The 18,516-nt window shown below is 46.6% G+C and overlaps 1 protein-coding gene across 3 annotated transcripts in view; it reads left to right on the plus strand.

Moving 5' to 3' along the window:
* Positions 1 to 18,516, plus strand: part of ELP2 (elongator acetyltransferase complex subunit 2) — a 964,760-nt gene that overhangs the window by 754,522 nt on the left and 191,722 nt on the right. For all 3 annotated transcript variants that reach the window (XM_078687686.1, XM_078687687.1, XM_078687688.1), the window contains one exon: positions 5,401 to 5,593. In XM_078687686.1, coding sequence (XP_078543812.1) covers positions 5,401 to 5,593 — 193 coding nt within the window. The remainder of the gene's footprint in view (positions 1 to 5,400; positions 5,594 to 18,516) is intronic.

Raw genomic sequence — 18,516 nt, forward strand, 5'->3', positions numbered from 1 at the left:
TCATCCACCCATTCGGCATTAAGATCGTCAGCTATGCAGACGATACCCAATTAGTGGTATCCCTGGGCCACGATGGAAGATCGTCGGATGGGCTGGCACCCTGCCTCGAAGCAGTGGCTGGATGGATGAAGGACTCTTACCTCCGTCTTAACGGAGATAAGACGGAGATTATGTTACTAGGCAACCCCTCCCCCGCACCACCGATTCCCATGTGGCCCTCATGCCTAGGACCAGCCCCACCGCCTAAGCCGCACATAAAGAGCTTGGTAGTGAGGCTTGATGATAAACTTAACTTCAGTCACCAAGCCACGGTTTTATCATCAACATGCTATGGGTTGTTAAGGATGCTACGTAAGGTTCTTCCTCTCCTCCCATTCGAAGCACGCAGGATCATGATCCAGGCGCTGATTTTATCTCGGCTGGATTATGGGAACTCCCTGTACCTAGGAGCCCCACTGTCTACAATGAACAAACTTCAAGTGGTACAGAACAGCGCAGCAAGATTGCTGCTGCAGGTCCCGAGGAGACAATCTGCTAGGCCAGCCCTTCGTCAACTACACTGGCTTTCTATGGGTGCCAGGGTTCAGTTCAAAGCGCTGTGTATAGCTCACAAAGCTATCTGGAAAACAGGTCCCACCATTCTTCATTCTATACTACCACTTTACCAACCATCTAGATCCCTCCGCTCCAGTAACCAATTTCAGCAACTACCAGGAAGGTCAAGAAAGCAAGGTGGGGAGGCCGCTCCTTCTCGTACTCAGCGGCCAAGTTATGGAACGCTCTCCCTCAGCTAATAAGAGAGACCTGCAGTCTAACTGCTTTTCGCAAACTTTTGAAAACGCATTTATTCGACCGATAATCTTGCTAGAAACTCTGTAGCTGCTGCTTCTTGGTTCTGAAGCGCTACGAGGCCTCCGGGTAGTATAGGCGCTATATAAATATTCTTTCATTTCATTTCTAATGCTCCATGCTTGTCCGACAACATATTTTAACATTATATGCCAGTGTGATTGTCGGGAAATCTGAAGCTTGACCCCCTCATACCCTCACCCCCCATCTTACTGAACAAGTAACGACCCTGGACATTACGTAGGGGCATGCTGACTATGCTTTCCACTAATTTTATTAAAAGTAGGGAGAAGGGTTTGCAGTGAAGTTATTCCTCACCCTGGGCTTATCGACTCTCCTCGTCAGTTCAGTCCAAGATCTTCTGAAACAGGGACCCGCAGCTTTACTCATACAAACATTGCGCAAGTGTAGGTGGAGTAAAAGCTAAAATATAATTGACTCCTCCACTGTTTTGAAAGTTTAAAATCTTGAGCCCAGCTCAAATGCATCTCCTGAAGGAGTGCTAAGTGGTCTCCTCTACGCTGCAGATAAGCTAAGATCGCATGTTATTCCACAAGGCACTGAACCATCAGAGGTCAGGAAGGTGTACTTTAGTTTTGGAACCCACAGGGATAACAAGAGCCTTGTTCTGGGTGCTTTCAGGCCTGTCACCCCCTACTGTAGTAACCCTCAGCCTCTTGAATCCCTCCTACCAGTGACTGTGCATCAGTTGCACTTTGAGAAGAGGACCAAATCAATGGTTCCCATATTCAGGGGCCATCTTTGAAAACAAGGAGTACCTCCACAGTCAAAATACATAACTCTTTAAGGCATCTGCTTGCAAATGAGGAGAAACAGAGGATACACATTGTCAACTAGTATACGCATAAAGAACAGGGTCCCTTGGATTCCTATCAACTACCTCATTCCATCTCATGGATGGGCAACGCTGTATAGCTGTAATGTATTTCAGAGCAACCACCTGTTTTTGAAGCGAGAGTGGTGGCATTGGCCATTGGTGATATACCAGTCCACCTAAGTCTATCACTGATCCCGATTCATGAAGCAGTTATTTTCGTGCCTAGTAGCTAATGGGTTGCCTACAACCCCTTGACACAACGATTATTTTATTCTTAAGTCTGCAGGAAGGAGGTGTGGGATACAATAAGTCTTACTTTGTCCACCCCTTCGAGAATGTGGCCTGCCACCTTCTTTTCTTTCTTCGTCATTACCCTAGGTATAGATGGAAAGAAAAGAACTAAGTGGAAGCCAGAAAGCTCTTTTGGTGGTTGTGAGAAGTTGGCCTGATGTATGATGTCTCCAATTCTTGGGGCACCTTATATCAGTCCAAGCAATCCCTTATGGTGGTGGTTGTAAGTCAACCTTAAAGACAAGCTATCCTAGAGGTAGCATGAACTAAGCAGCCTAAAGGCTTAACTCAAGAGGACATGTGAAGCCAGCTGTTTTACCATATGCAATCCTATAATATCAAATGAAAGGACACCACACAAGTTATATATTATAAAAATATATGTATTTATTCTCAGAATAATCCCCCAATACTCTTTATGAGTAAAGAAGCACAAGCGTTTAAGCAAAAGCACAATATAACATATGAAAGTTGCACAACTATGGATGAGGCCGGTGGCCACTCAAACCATATATCAAAAAAGTGGTATAAGTATCACTAATCGATCAGTGGTAAGGCCTAGGGCCTTGGGAATCGCTGGGACTACACTGGACTAACAGCAGTTAGGACGGGAGTAGCCCGCGGGATTCGGGTGCAGCGCTAAAAGCACACACATGCACCAATGCAAAGTCAATGGTGCGTAAAAGTTATCGAGTTACAGTTTTAAGGGTCTTCCGACTGGACTAGAAGAACAAAACTTTAGACTTAGACAGTAGAGGTGTAAACCACTACAGGAGCACCGGCGTTCAAGAGTTACCTCACCCACAGGAAGCGGGTGCACAGGTGCAAAGATGTGTCGGGTTTCGTCACGCAGTTCTATGGTGCCTGGAGATGAAGATGCTGCAGGCGTCCAGAAGAGAAGTGTCCGGTGTGATCCAAGGGCGGATCGAAGATGTAGAGTACCTGAAAGCAGAGGGGACAGAGTCTGGGTCACTAGCCAGTGACCAGGAAGGAAACAGGAAGGAACCAGGCGATGTCGGGCGCAATCAGGTGGTTGTCGTGAAGCTTGTCTCCGCTGCCACGTGGTCTCTGGGGCACCGAGGATGTCCTGGAGTGAATCACGAGCTGTCCCACGAAGGCTCTCGCTGTCGGCAGTGTCGGCTTCCGGATCCGAGTCAACAGGCCTTGGCAAATGCAACCCACGCAGGATTCGAAGATCGCTTCTTACTCGGACCAGCAAGGTCTGAGCGGGTGCTCCTTTTCAGGGGAGCGAGGGCCAGTCTGGAGCAACCAGACTAGCAGAGCAAATTCAAAGGTTTGTCGGTACTGGGGCCATTAGCCAACGGGCAAGCGACCGGACCAACGCGTCGAGCAGGAAAATGCAAAAGGGCCCCACGCAGGACTCGATGAGTGTGGAGGGGTGAGCTTCGGTGCAAAAGCTGCTCGGGGCTGGAGCTTCTCAAACTCCAATGCACAGCTTCGAGGGAGCCTCGGATGCTGCACGGTCAGCGCTTCGTAGTTTTTCCAAGATGGCCGGCCCCACGCTTCAGGTCGTCTCCACGGGTCTCAGCTCTGCAGGGAATGTGGATCGGGCTGTTAGAAGGCAGGCACGCTGGGTCTTGTCGATCTCTGTCGCTCGAGTTCCGGCGGGAATGGCAACAAAGCAAACGTCGAGGTGCTGGATGGTGCCTGTTTGCACAGGGTGGTCACTCCTTGACCACAAGGGAGATTCTTCAGTCTTCCACGTCGAGTGGGATGTCGAAGGGTCCAGAGTTTCGTTTCATAAGTTTCAGTCAGGATAATCTGATGTGCATTGGCACAGCTCCTACCTTTATTCCAAATCAAGGGGCTGGATTACCTGCTAGGTCCCTCCTATGGGTGGGACCCAGGAAGGGGGTGGTTACACCCCTTTCCCTTTGTCCAGTTTCACGCCAGGACTGGGGCTGGAGTGCCCCAGAACCGGTTTGACTGGATTTTGCCTGGGACACCTTGTGCGCCCCAGGCAGTGTCTAGTTTCTTTCAACCCTTCCTGCTCCAATCCACTATCTCCCGTCTGGGGTGGTGTAGCACCTCCCTGTGACAGGAAACCCTTTGTCCAGGCCTCCCCTGCCAAGTTTCGGTCAGCAGCAGGAGGTCAGACTTGTGTCGGGGCAGCAGCATCCATTTTGTGATGCTGAGGCTCTGGTTAGGATTAACCGTGTTTAAAGTAAAGTAACATGTCTTCTCCCTCTAGAAGGGTGGAATGCTACCCCCGTCGCCAGAACTGGCGAGGGGGTAGTATTCCAAAGTGTATGACACCAAACACGACATGTTTTGATAAAGCCAAACCAAAGTTAGCATTAACCGCGTGGATTATAATGCACTTAAGAGTATATAGTATGGCAGTATCACTGGAACAGCAGTAAGGAAATGGTTCCGAACACTGCAAACAGGCTCAGCTCATGCTAGAGCACCATCTCACATAAAACCAAGCACTCTGCCTACAGGATTGTAAAGGCCTGCCATAGGAGTGACTTATAGGTATCTATGTGTCCAGATATAGGTTTAGACATAGGTGTACTATATCTAAGCAAAGGGTGAGTACACCACCTTGCCCCAGCTGTGTGAACAGCCAGTTGTGTCGATTTAAGTACCAGCCAGGGGTGGCAAAAGATATGCTGCAGCCCCTGGTAGGCCTTGGATGCACCTATGCCCTGAGCACCTATAGTGCATGGTACAGGGGCTGACAAGGTGTCCAGTACCAAATTGGTGATGTACCTATAGTACATGTCTGTGAATTTAGAGAGAGAACAGCAGGCTGTGGGTCTGATTAGCAGGCCCACAGCCACATTAAGTCAAAAACCAGTGAAGCAAAAAGCAAAAATTGGGGTGACCATAGGATAGCAGACCCTACTCTCCTACAGTGGTGGTGCAAGTGGTATGCATACACTGAATAATGAGCCACAAACTGTATTATGGTGTCGCATGAATTGGGAAGTCACATGAGTCTAGAGGAAGCAGGGGAATCCATAGGCCCTCACTTTAATTGCCACGAAGGTAAGTGATTTAAATATTTTTTCTTTAAGTGTAATTTGATTAAAGGGTTCTCACAAAATGCTACCATTTATTTTTATGTCATTCTGTATTCTCACTAAAAGGTACATCAATTTTGAAGGGCAAACACCTCCAATGAAATATGCTTTTGAAACTGAGGACAGGACTTATTTAATGTCTTTAAATGTTGAAAACAATTCTCATTAAATCTGAAAATGTACTCCTTGGGAAATATTTCTCTGGGTTCTAGCCCTCTACAAGCTATAATTGCAAATTGCTGCATATTATACAATAACATATGTACCACACTAATAACATATGGCATAGCAGATGGAAGCATGCCATTTTCCATCTGGCCACCGACATTCAAAGGGAAGAGCACACTATTATGTTATGTCTTGCCCTTACAGGCCTCCAGAAGAGAGCATGCCGGCATTATTTTATGGAGCACAGTGTCTTGGAAGCAGCTGCAGAGTTTGTCTTTCCACAACCTGACTGTGACTCAGATGGCATTTTCTCCTGATAACCGATACTTAATCGCAGTTTCACGAGATAGGAACTGGTCTCTGTGGAAGCAGCAAGATGAAGGCTCAACCGAAATAGGTATGTACAAGTTTTGTCTGTCTGTTTATTACAGCACAAGGTAAGCTGCATGTGGTATGATTGTAAATTTAGTATGTTTTTACATTGACATTCTTTGAACATATCTATTCTTGCGACAATATTTAGCTCACCTTTTAAATCATCTTTGATGCTCAGACTACTTTGCTAGTCTTTTCACTCAGAACTGTACCTTAAAGTGTTTGTCTTTAAATGAATACAATTATTCTTTTGTTAAGGTTTAGTTTGTACAGCTAAGGTTTTGTGAATACACATACAGACCAATTGAGCTTAGCATCTAGTCAGAAAGGGAGTGAGCTGTCCCTACTTTTTTTCAGAAGTCACAATAGCAATTCCACACAGTCTTCATTCACATTTTAAATTACCTCATCTCCAATTCCTCATTCCTGTCGCCAGGATGCCATCATATATAACTTTCCCTCCCCCAAGCTCCTTCCTGGTCATGCCCACCAGTTTGATCTTTTTGTTTTGTTGGTGGGGAAGAGGTAAGAGGGAGAGAGTAGCAGTACAGCGCCTCTCATCCAACCCTGTCAACCCACCAACAGACGTAATGGCACAGAAGACGGGGATTGAAGGGAAGGGAAGGGACTGGGATTATTCTTAGATCTTTCCATTCCCATCTCCGTTTCCTGATTGATTTCAGACAGCTTCTAACTCTTTTGATGAGAGGAAAGAGCAATGTGTCCATGCCCCTGCTATGAACCAGACACTGCTTGGATTTCGAGTCTGGCTCTTTTCTGAGGGCACAGACACAGTTATGTTATGTTATGTTATGTTATTTTTATGCTTCTATAGCGCACGGCCACTCCACGGAGTATCCCGGCGCTTTATCGAAGGTACCCACCAAAGAAGGGAGAACATAACACTGATGGGACATGTAAAAGCGGGAAAAGCAGCACCAGTTTAAGAGAAAAGCCATGTTTTAAGGGCCTTTTGGAAGGAGAGCAGGCTAGAAGCCTGTCTTAGAGAAATCAGGAGGTCATTCCAGGCATGAGGAGCTAAATAGCGGAAGGACCGTCCTCCTGCTCTAGCGCGCTTGATGATGGGAATCATGCCCAAGCAAGGAGCTAGAGACGTCTTTTTCGTAGGCTAATAGTGGAGGCTGGCGTAATGTCTTTGTGCCAGAGAACAAAATTGTGTGTCTATGTCCTAGCAAGGAGACAGGGACTGTTTGGATGATTCCTTAGGCTAAGTAAATATACAAGCAGCACCTAGTTCTTTGTCCGGGCACAGATGAGATAGTGTACTTTACAAATAACATAACAATGCAACCAGTGGAAGATTAATTTTTTTCTTAGTCTGTAAAAAAAACAAAGCTCAGCCATTGTTCCTTTCCAGTAGGCCACATGGTATAAAAACATTTATGATGTGTAACAGACCACTTATATTCTCTGCTCAAAGCCTGCCCCATGGACGACTGTTACCCATCATAAAAGGCATACTTCTTGCTTTGAAAGCCAATATTTAAAAAAAGAACCTAGTCCCTTAATGCTGTGGGCAGTTGAAAGTGAAGATTAATTGTAAATGCATTTATATAGCGCTTACTACCCCTTAGGAGGCGGCATTGAAGTGCTTTACACCAGGCAGCATGCTGCTCCGAAACCCATGATTAGTGGTTATTCCAGTGTTATGGGTTACTGGGGTTAGTCTTGTGAGCTCAAACAAACTATTCCACGCTTTCTCGAAAGTTTCTTTGTTGTAGAATAAATTAATAGGAGTTAGCTGTGCTCCTTAGTGGCATGAGTGGGGCTGGTATGTGGGTTCATTCTGAAATTTGGTGATAAATAGATGAGCTAGTGGAGGTCTGATATTGTTAGGTTGCAGGGATATGGCTTTCAAAAAAAGTAGAGATTGAGACCTTTGAAATGGGTTGTGCCAAATTGCAGAAATACAGTAATGGACATTAAGGCGATCATGCAAGTGACTTAGAGATGGTTGTGGCCAGAGAGCAAAAGCATGCTGTAGATGAGAAAAAGAGAAGAGGGTCATTTGAAAGGAAAAAAGGAGAAGCAACTATCAAATTTTAAGTAAAGGTCAATTTTTCATGCCAGATTTTATGAATATAGAGGAAGTTTTTTGAGACCGCATACAATTTGAGGATGCAGGACTCTAGACAGAATTATTAACAACAAGGGGTGGTGAGGGACAGAGTCTCTGAATTAAGCAGAATACTCTCACCCAGTCAAGAGATCAGGGCTAGATCCAACACCGTTTTTTAGCTCATTGCACCATCCCAGTTTCAGAACCTGGCTGTATGCAAATTAGTCTGTTCCTGTGTCAGTGCATGATGGGAACAGGGCAAACCAAACTACAAAAGCCAATTCTTACACTGGGAAGGAAACAAGCTTCCGGGGACCGGTTTCTGGCATTACAGCCGTCTTCGGCCCGGCTTGCTTGAATCCTGATGGTGCAATGAGCAAGGGACTCATGTCTGAGTATACCCTTCCACGCTTAGGGTGGACAAAATTATTAACAACAAGGGGTGGTGAGGGACAGAGTCTCTGAATTAAGCAGAATACTCTCACCCAGTCAAGAGATCAGGGCTAGATCCAACACCGTTTTTTAGCTCATTGCACCATCCCAGTTTCAGAACCTGGCTGTATGCAAATTAGTCTGTTCCTGTCCCAGTGCATGATGGGAACAGGGCAAACCAAACTACAAAAGCCAATTCTTACACTGGGAAGGAAACAAGCTTCCGGGGACCGGTTTCTGGCATTACAGCCGTCTTCGGCCCGGCTTGCTTGAATCCTGATGGTGCAATGAGCAAGGGACTCATGTCTGAGTATACCCTTCCACGCTTAGGGTGGACAAAATTATTAACAACAAGGGGTGGTGAGGGACAGAGTCTCTGAATTAAGCAGAATACTCTCACCCAGTCAAGAGATCAGGGCTAGATCCAACACCGTTTTTTAGCTCATTGCACCATCCCAGTTTCAGAACCTGGCTGTATGCAAATTAGTCTGTTCCTGTCCCAGTGCATGATGGGAACAGGGCAAACCAAACTACAAAAGCCAATTCTTACACTGGGAAGGAAACAAGCTTCAGGGGACCGGTTTCTGGCATTACAGCCGTCTTCGGCCCGGCTTGCTTGAATCCTGATGGTGCAATGAGCAAGGGACTCATGTCTGAGTATACCCTTCCACGCTTAGGGTGGACAAAATTATTAACAACAAGGGGTGGTGAGGGACAGAGTCTCTGAATTAAGCAGAATACTCTCACCCAGTCAAGAGATCAGGGCTAGATCCAACACCGTTTTTTAGCTCATTGCACCATCCCAGTTTCAGAACCTGGCTGTATGCAAATTAGTCTGTTCCTGTCCCAGTGCATGATGGGAACAGGGCAAACCAAACTACAAAAGCCAATTCTTACACTGGGAAGGAAACAAGCTTCCGGGGACCGGTTTCTGGCATTACAGCCGTCTTCGGCCCGGCTTGCTTGAATCCTGATGGTGCAATGAGCAAGGGACTCATGTCTGAGTATACCCTTCCACGCTTAGGGTGGACAAAATTATTAACAACAAGGGGTGGTGAGGGACAGAGTCTCTGAATTAAGCAGAATACTCTCACCCAGTCAAGAGATCAGGGCTAGATCCAACACCGTTTTTTAGCTCATTGCACCATCCCAGTTTCAGAACCTGGCTGTATGCAAATTAGTCTGTTCCTGTCCCAGTGCATGATGGGAACAGGGCAAACCAAACTACAAAAGCCAATTCTTACACTGGGAAGGAAACAAGCTTCCGGGGACCGGTTTCTGGCATTACAGCCGTCTTCGGCCCGGCTTGCTTGAATCCTGATGGTGCAATGAGCAAGGGACTCATGTCTGAGTATACCCTTCCACGCTTAGGGTGGACAAAATTATTAACAACAAGGGGTGGTGAGGGACAGAGTCTCTGAATTAAGCAGAATACTCTCACCCAGTCAAGAGATCAGGGCTAGATCCAACACCGTTTTTTAGCTCATTGCACCATCCCAGTTTCAGAACCTGGCTGTATGCAAATTAGTCTGTTCCTGTCCCAGTGCATGATGGGAACAGGGCAAACCAAACTACAAAAGCCAATTCTTACACTGGGAAGGAAACAAGCTTCCGGGGACCGGTTTCTGGCATTACAGCCGTCTTCGGCCCGGCTTGCTTGAATCCTGATGGTGCAATGAGCAAGGGACTCATGTCTGAGTATACCCTTCCACGCTTAGGGTGGACAAAATTATTAACAACAAGGGGTGGTGAGGGACAGAGTCTCTGAATTAAGCAGAATACTCTCACCCAGTCAAGAGATCAGGGCTAGATCCAACACCGTTTTTTAGCTCATTGCACCATCCCAGTTTCAGAACCTGGCTGTATGCAAATTAGTCTGTTCCTGTCCCAGTGCTACTCTGTCCATCACCACCCCCTTTATGAATCGTTTTGGCCACCACAAGTGTGGAAGGGTATGCTCAGATGTGAGTCCCTTGCTCAATGCACCATCAGGATTCAAGCAAGCCGGGCCGAAGACGGCTGTAATGCCAGAAACCGGTCCCCGGGAGCTTGTTTCCTTTCCAGTAAAGAATTGGCTTGGTAGTTTGGTCTGCCCTGTTCCCATGATGCACTGGGCCAGGGTCAGACTAATTTGAATGTAGCCAGGTTCTGAGCTGGGATGGTGCAGTGAGCTAAAAAACGGTGATGGATCAAGCCCTGATCTTTTGACTGGGCAGGAGTGTTCTGCTTAATTCAGATACTCTGTCCATCACCACCCCCTTTATGAATCGTTTAATTCAGATACTCTGTCCATCACCACCCCCTTTATGAATCGTTTTGGCCACCACAAGTGTGGAAGGGTATGCTCAGATGTGAGTCCCTTGCTCACTGCACCATCAGGATTCAAGCAAGCCGGGCCGAAGACGGCTGTAATGCCAGAAACCGGTCCCCGGAAGCTTGTTTCCTTTCCAGTAAAGAATTGGCTTGGTAGTTTGGTCTGCCCTGTTCCCATGATGCACTGGGCCAGGGTCAGACTAATTTGCATGTAGCCAGGTTCTGAGCTGGGATGGTGCAGTGAGCTAAAAAACGGTGATGGATCAAGCCCTGATCTTTTGACTGGGTAGGAGTGTTCTGCTTAATTCAGATACTCTGTCCATCACCACCCCCTTTATGAATCGTTTTGGCCACCACAAGTGTGGAAGGGTATGCTCAGATGTGAGTCCCTTGCTCACTGCACCATCAGGATTCAAGCAAGCCGGGCCGAAGACGGCTGTAATGCCAGAAACCGGTCCCCGGAAGCTTGTTTCCTTTCCAGTAAAGAATTGGCTTGGTAGTTTGGTCTGCCCTGTTCCCATGATGCACTGGGCCAGGGTCAGACTAATTTGCATGTAGCCAGGTTCTGAGCTGGGATGGTGCAGTGAGCTAAAAAACGGTGATGGATCAAGCCCTGATCTTTTGACTGGGTAGGAGTGTTCTGCTTAATTCAGATACTCTGTCCATCACCACCACCCCCTTTATGAATCGTTTTGGCCACCACAAGTGTGGAAGGGTATGCTCAGATGTGAGTCCCTTGCTCACTGCACCATCAGGATTCAAGCAAGCCGGGCCGAAGACGGCTGTAATGCCAGAAACCGGTCCCCGGAAGCTTGTTTCCTTTCCAGTAAAGAATTGGCTTGGTAGTTTGGTCTGCCCTGTTCCCATGATGCACTGGGCCAGGGTCAGACTAATTTGCATGTAGCCAGGTTCTGAGCTGGGATGGTGCAGTGAGCTAAAAAACGGTGATGGATCAAGCCCTGATCTTTTGACTGGGTAGGAGTGTTCTGCTTAATTCAGATACTCTGTCCATCACCACCCCCTTTATGAATCGTTTTGGCCACCACAAGTGTGGAAGGGTATGCTCAGATGAGAGTCCCTTGCTCACTGCACCATCAGGATTCAAGCAAGCCGGGCCGAAGACGGCTGTAATGCCAGAAACCGGTCCCCGGAAGCTTGTTTCCTTTCCAGTAAAGAATTGGCTTGGTAGTTTGGTCTGCCCTGTTCCCATGATGCACTGGGCCAGGGTCAGACTAATTTGCATGTAGTCAGGTTCTGAGCTGGGATGGTGCAGTGAGCTAAAAAACGGTGATGGATCAAGCCCTGATCTTTTGACTGGGTAGGAGTGTTCTGCTTAATTCAGATACTCTGTCCATCACCACCCCCTTTATGAATCGGACTCTAGACAGAAGCAACATTATTTGCATGTGAAGATAGGTCTATATTAGATTAGTCTGATAGGTGCAAGAATTGGGGACAGTCTGTACAGTGATAGGCTACTGTTAGACCACCACTTCGGCAAAAACATTTGATCAGCTCAAGGGTTGGATGCTTACAAAAATGGTTATGTGCAAACCTTGAAAAGAGATTTTGCAAATTCTGGGCCGGATGTCTTCAAGTTTGGCTCAGAATATTAATTGTAAAGCAAAGTGGGATCCATTTTGGGCACCTCTCGTTTGACATGGCACAAGATGGAGGATGAGTAGAGCCTCTTCAGATAGTAATGCACCTGCATTCCTGTGGCTGGAGGGTGTAGACACTAAAATTCAGTCAAGACTTTGCGCCTGATTTAGAGTTTGGTGGACGAGTATTTACTTAGTCACTCCGAGGGAGTTTGTCCACCACATTTTGAGATGTCCACTGGCCCACTGGACATTTCTTGCACTTACAAGAACCGTTGTCACTGCATTTCTTATTCATGCATTGAATGTTTAACCCTTTCGCTGCTAGGCCTTTTCTTCCCCCTGTGCTAAGCCTTTTTTTGGCTATTTGGGGAAGGTCGTGCTTAGGCCCTTGTACATTTTTGTCCACATATGGTATCCACGCCAAATTTGTGCCCTTCATCATGAGGAATTTGAAGGTAGCCAGGGTTTATGGATGCCCTGCAGGGGACCCAAATATTAGCCAAAATACTGCTACGTTTGTTTTTTGGGGGGGAAATGTGGAATAAGTGCTGCAGAAGAAAGTGTCTGGTTTTTAACCCTGCAAATTTTATCAACAAAGGGTTTGTGGTGCTGAAATCACCATCTTCATTTGTGTAGATCCTTCAAAGTTTTTTATAGAAACTAACAGTTGAAAATAAGAAATATTGAAAATGAGTTTAAAAAAACAGCCATTTGTGACAACAATTTCACCTGTAACAACCTCTAAGTATGACAGATTTTTTAAAGCAATATACAGTTACATTTGCTGGACTCTTCTGGTTGTGGGGATATAGGACTTGTAGGTTCACCAAGAACCTGAGGAGCCCAGAGCCAATAACTGAGCTGCGTCTTGCAATGGGTTTTCTTTGTGTACCGGGTATATAGCAATTCATTTGGTAACACATAAAGAGTGGAATATAGGTATCAAGAACATCTATGTATTTCCGAAATGGTAACAAAATATAGTGTTTAGAAGCAGTAGTTATTTGCACATCTGCGAAATTGTGGGTATCCATACTAACGTGAATTATAGGACATTTTTGAAAGTTGAGGTAACGGGTTTTTAGGAACCCGTTTGGTGCCAGGGGATAACACCCGAAGACCTCTGAGTTCTCCCTTGTTCCGGACCACAGAAATACTGAGTCTTCTAGTCGAGTCAGAGATCAAGTTTTATTGGCAGCTACCAAGTAACAGGTGTCCTAGAAGCACGACAAACACGGGTCATGTGTTCTCAGGAGACTGTTCGTTTTTACACAACCAGCCTTCTCCTTATATACAAAATAATAGCTGCAAGCAAGAATTCTTGAGTTTATGATATGGCTATACACATATTTCTACAATAATACAAAAGAGCAAAGTCATGTAGGCAAGCCCGTATTTTAGATGTCCAATTCGAGATAGATTACCCAGCCAAGCCCGGAACTCCCATCAGATATCGGTGAAGCCCCAATAAAAGAAGGCACCTCCTAGTCATAAAACTGGCCATAAACAGGGAACGCGGACAGGCGTGTGTGTAGAAAACACGATCTGGATGTAGTGAATGGTTTGTGGCATGTTATGCATTGATGCTATCGTATTAGGCCACTGGGCGAGGAGCTGCCCAAACAGGTTCGGCTGGAGGCAATGGAGTCAGTTGGGACAGGTCAGGGGGGAGTCAGGGAAGGTGGACGTGTCCTTTTAGATCAAGCTCGACCTTTAATTGACTTATCATGAGGGCAAGACACAAGATGGATACCGTTTACAAAATGGAGTCTGAGGGGTCGGGACGGAAACTACGATTCAGGGGTGTTAGCATGTCTCGATCATGACGCAAATGCATTGGAATGATGTCCTAATCATTATCGGTTCGTCGACACCAAATTCGTTATGGTACGTTGATGTTTCGGGACACGGGTATCGGACCTCGATACCGGGATAACAGTAGGGTCCAGAATTTCAGAACCACAGACCCTCCTTTTGCCCTCATATAAGGCAATAATTCATGTTAATCCGAGTCTAAGTCTGTATGAAGGAATTCGTGGAGATGCTGCTGTAGCATCATTCTGTTGCTCAGTTCGTCCCTTGACACAGACTTCCGTACACATGAGGTAGCACAAAGGCCACATAGTGCGGGAGCGCACTGTACACACAGACAGAACATAAACAGAAGTGCTAAGATCATCCCAATGAAGATCAGTGTTTTCCATCCCCATGTAGCGATCAGTTCCTAGAACCACCCTAGTAAGGACCAGTCCCCTTTTTCTACGTGAAGGGAACCAGATATCTCGTGTAGCTTAGAGATGGCCTGGTACACTGTCGGTGCGTTATCAGGGATGAAAATGCAACAACTGGATTGGATCACTCTACACACACCACCACGATCGGCGAGTATGATATCTAGGGCAACTCGGTTCTGAAGGGTCATAAGTCGATCCGACTGAAGTTCGGTCGTCAAATTGCCAAGGGCTCCGGCCTGTAATCACGGCGGATTCAACTATCCTCGATAACTGGCGAATATTCCTGCTGTTCACCATAGGCCCCCAAAATGGCAGAAAACCCTTTGCGAAGTCAGCGAATTCCTGACCCGCGGTGTCGTCTTTACTCACGACACCTCTAGCTGTCCTCGTCCGATGGTAATCTGCTCTGGCCATGTAGGTGGGAGGCAGCAGAAATGAGATAAAACATGTACCTGAGAAGTCAGGGGGCAACCAGGTGTAGGCTTGGTCATGGCAGACGAAATACGTGCCTTTGGCTGCTAATAGTATAGGGGAAGTTCGGGAAGCGAACACATATGTTTCCGTGCATATACTCTTTCCTAATTGTGCTTTGGGATCCCTACCGATACCTTGTAAACATAAGTGACCTCTGCTGGGTACTATCCAAACTGGGCGGGATTACTTTGCTGTCTGGCTCTTACTCAGGTAAACCCCATATTTAGTTACGTTCCAACGAGTGTACGGAGTGAGTTCATCTTTGGGAATCGTAAGATAGGTGTCGAACTCTCTACTCATATTTCTTATCCCTGCTACTAGTGCCTTGTTACTGGAATCACTCTCAGTAGAACGGGTCGGGTATGGTTCTAGGGCGAATAGGAACATGGTCTGGAAAGCCCACAGAGAACCATAATAACTGAAAGGCAGGATGAAGTATGGGATGCCCTTATCAGTCGTGTGCGGCATGAGTCCGCATACCCAACAGTTCGATGTGTTCATTATGGACTGGTGTTGGTGTAGAAGTTGAATTAATGAGTTATTTACAAATTCGAGTCTTCTGGCAGACTCGTGTTCAGGTAGAGGGTGAAAGGAGTGTGTGGAGAGAGTGAGAGGAGGAGTTGGCCGAGTGTCATTTGAGAACAAGGAAACTTGAAAGACGAATAGGGTATAACCAGTCAAGAACATTGCTATGCTACACAACATAAAAATACATATTATCAAAAAACTTCTTTTGGCCAGTATCGGGCATAATTGTCTTTCAAAGTCCGTGAGTCTGGCAGGTCTCTTTACCCTAGGAAACTCCATCCTCTAGTTGCTGCCCGCGGTGGTAGGTTGGTTCTGCCAGGGAGTGCGCTCTGTTCAGTCCGGGGTAACTCCCTTGGACCAACCAGAACCGTTGACCTAAACGTCCCCAGTTGCACTCCCCAGACTTCAACCGCGACCCTAGCAGCAGAACCGGATGGCGGTTCGAAAATCAAAATTGAGCAAGTTCCCTGGGCGAGAGAGCTGAAAAGTCAAAAATAGTTCTTAGGGGAAAAGAAAATCACATTTGTTTGCTTTTATTAGTCTCTTTGTTTAGACCTTAAATTGTACCGTCGTTTTCCTGGTACGGTGTGGTCTTCAAACAATGTCTCAGGTTCGGTAGTGTCCAACTGCATAGACGGTGGCACAAGTCCTTGTAAAATATGATCACTCTCCTTTTCGGTACTAGTTTCTTTTAAACGTGCATCGCTGAAAGGGATGAAGCGAGGTATGGATTCTGTCTCGGAGTTGGCAATTCCTTCGTTGACCCACCGGTCGTATGGAAGGGGCAGAGGGACCCGTTTACAATGGGTCCCGTGCACCCAGTTCTTTTTGCCTTCCACCCGAACAGCTGATCTCGTGGAAAGAAGTACCAGGTACGGTCCGGTCCACCTCGGCTGTCCGTTGTTTGTGCGCTGGAAATTCCGCACCAAGACCCACGTGCCGGGTTCGATGGAGTGACCTGGATCGTCAGAGGCTGGCGGAGAGGAGCTGTGAACCTGTTGGTGTAAAACACGCAATTTAGTTGTTAATTCGCACAAATAGTCAAGCAGTACGGGGTGCTCTATTTCGCTGAGTTTCTTTGGCCTTGGCACGCCCCAGACGTTGGCTGGGCGGCCAAACACTATCTCATGAGGACTAAGTCCTAACCTGGAATGGACTGTCATTCTGGTTGACAAGAGTGCTAGGGGCAAGGCGTCAGGCCATTTAAGACCTGTACAGGCTTGGATCTTGGCTAATTTGAGCTTTAAAGTGCCATTGTAGCACTCTACTAATCCAGCTGATTGGGGGTGATTCGCAGAGTGAAACTTTTGTTGTATGCCTAAACACTCACACACTCTCTTCATCACGCGTCCTACGAATTCACTTCCATTATCACTCCAGACGATTCTAGGCATACCGAATCTCGGGAAGAACTCTTTGACAAGGGCTTTGGCAGTCGACAAGGCAGTATTGTCCTTAAGGGGGTACGCTTCCACCCACCTGGAGAAAGAGCAAACAACAACGAGCACATACTTCAGATTGTTGCATCTCTCCATGTGAATGAAATCGAGCTGCAAAACCTCGAACGGATACGTTGGAGGCGCAAAATGACCAGCTGGAGTTGGGGTTCCCCTACCGGGATTGTACTTCAAACACACCATACAGTTTCTGACCACATTCTCTGCATATTTCGGGATATTACCATTTTGCCATACTGGGGCCAATACTTTACAGATTCCTCTCGAACTAATGTGCGCAACTCCATGAGCCATGGTTACTACTGCAAGTACATATGCGTTAGGTAATAGCCATCGCTGGTGTTCTGACAGTTCGACCCAACAACCATTCGCGTCTAGTCTACCTTTACTTTCTCTCCATTCATTCACCTCTTTCTCAGTTGCCTCGGCTTGTATAGATTTCACGCTTTCAATAGTGTCCTCACACATTCCTACATCCGTAATCCATCTAGCGGGACCTACAACATACATCCGACTCATTGTGTTCCTTGCAGTCTCTTTCGCAACCTCGTCTGCAAATGCATTCCCGCGGCCAACATCATCTTGAATCTTTTTATGTGCACTGCATTTCACAATGGCAACTTGTAGTGGCAAGGTCAGTGACTCGAGGAGCTCATTAACTAGCTGACCATGTTGTATCTTTGCACCATGTGACGTAAGAAACCCACGTTCACGCCACAATCTCCCAAAACTGTGAGCCACACCAAAGGCGTATTGGCTGTCAGTGTACACATTCACTCGCTTTCCTTTTGCTAACACACATGCTCTGGTAAGCGCAATTAGCTCTGCAGCTTGTGCAGAATTATGGGAAATGCGCGCGGTCTCTATAATGGTGTGTAATGTCGTTACGGCATATGCTGCAGTCGTATCACCATTCGGCAGCTTGAAACATGAACCATCAACCCATAAAGTATCGTTGCATTCAGGAAGGGGAGTGTCCTGTAAGTCTACTCTCCCTTTTGTCTCTTCTTCTGTCCTAAAACAGCAGTCATGGTTATCAATCTTGTCTGTTTCTGTCGGAATGGGTATTCATGACTAATCCAGCGGATTGTCGAATGCAGACAGCTGCTGCGGCGGTAGCCCTCAGACAACTTGGTAGGGCTTTAGCCACAGGGTCTAGAGTTGCCGAAAAATACGCGCATGGGCGCTGTTTGTCCCCAAAGTGTTGTGTTAAAACTGATAATGCACAACCTTCCTTCTCATGGACATATAATGTAAAAGGCTTACTGTAGTTGGGGTTTGCCAACACAGGAGCCGAACATAATGCATCACGCAACTCGTGGAAACTCGTCTGACAATCTTCAGACCAGGGCATAGGATTTGGCGTGTCTTTACAGAGTAGTGCCAGCAAGGGTTTGGCTAGTAGTGAGAAATTCGGTATCCATTGTCTACAGTACGATGTAATGCCCAAGAAGGCTCTAACCTCTCTCTGTGTCCTTGGGGCACTCAGTTCTGCAATTGCCTGTATTCTTTCTGGTGTCAGTCTCCTTCCCTCCTTCGACAAGATGTGACCTAGGTAGGTAACTTCTTGTCGACAAAATTGTAGTTTTGAGAGAGAGACTTTGTGCTTCATGTTACATAAGTGATGCAATAATGACAGCGTAGCTCGTTTGCAAATTTCTTCAGTGTCTGCAGCGATCAGCAGATCGTCTACGTACTGAATCAGAGTTGAACCATTCGGTAGAATAATCGTGTCTAGTTGTGTTTTCAGGGCCTGACTGAATATTGATGGGCTTTCGCAGTAGCCTTGAGGAGCGCACTTGAAGCGGAAGCTTCGTCCTCCT

This window comes from Lissotriton helveticus, chromosome 4_1 (genome assembly GCF_964261635.1).
Source record: "Lissotriton helveticus chromosome 4_1, aLisHel1.1, whole genome shotgun sequence".
In the NCBI taxonomy this organism is placed as follows: Eukaryota; Metazoa; Chordata; class Amphibia; order Caudata; family Salamandridae; genus Lissotriton; species Lissotriton helveticus.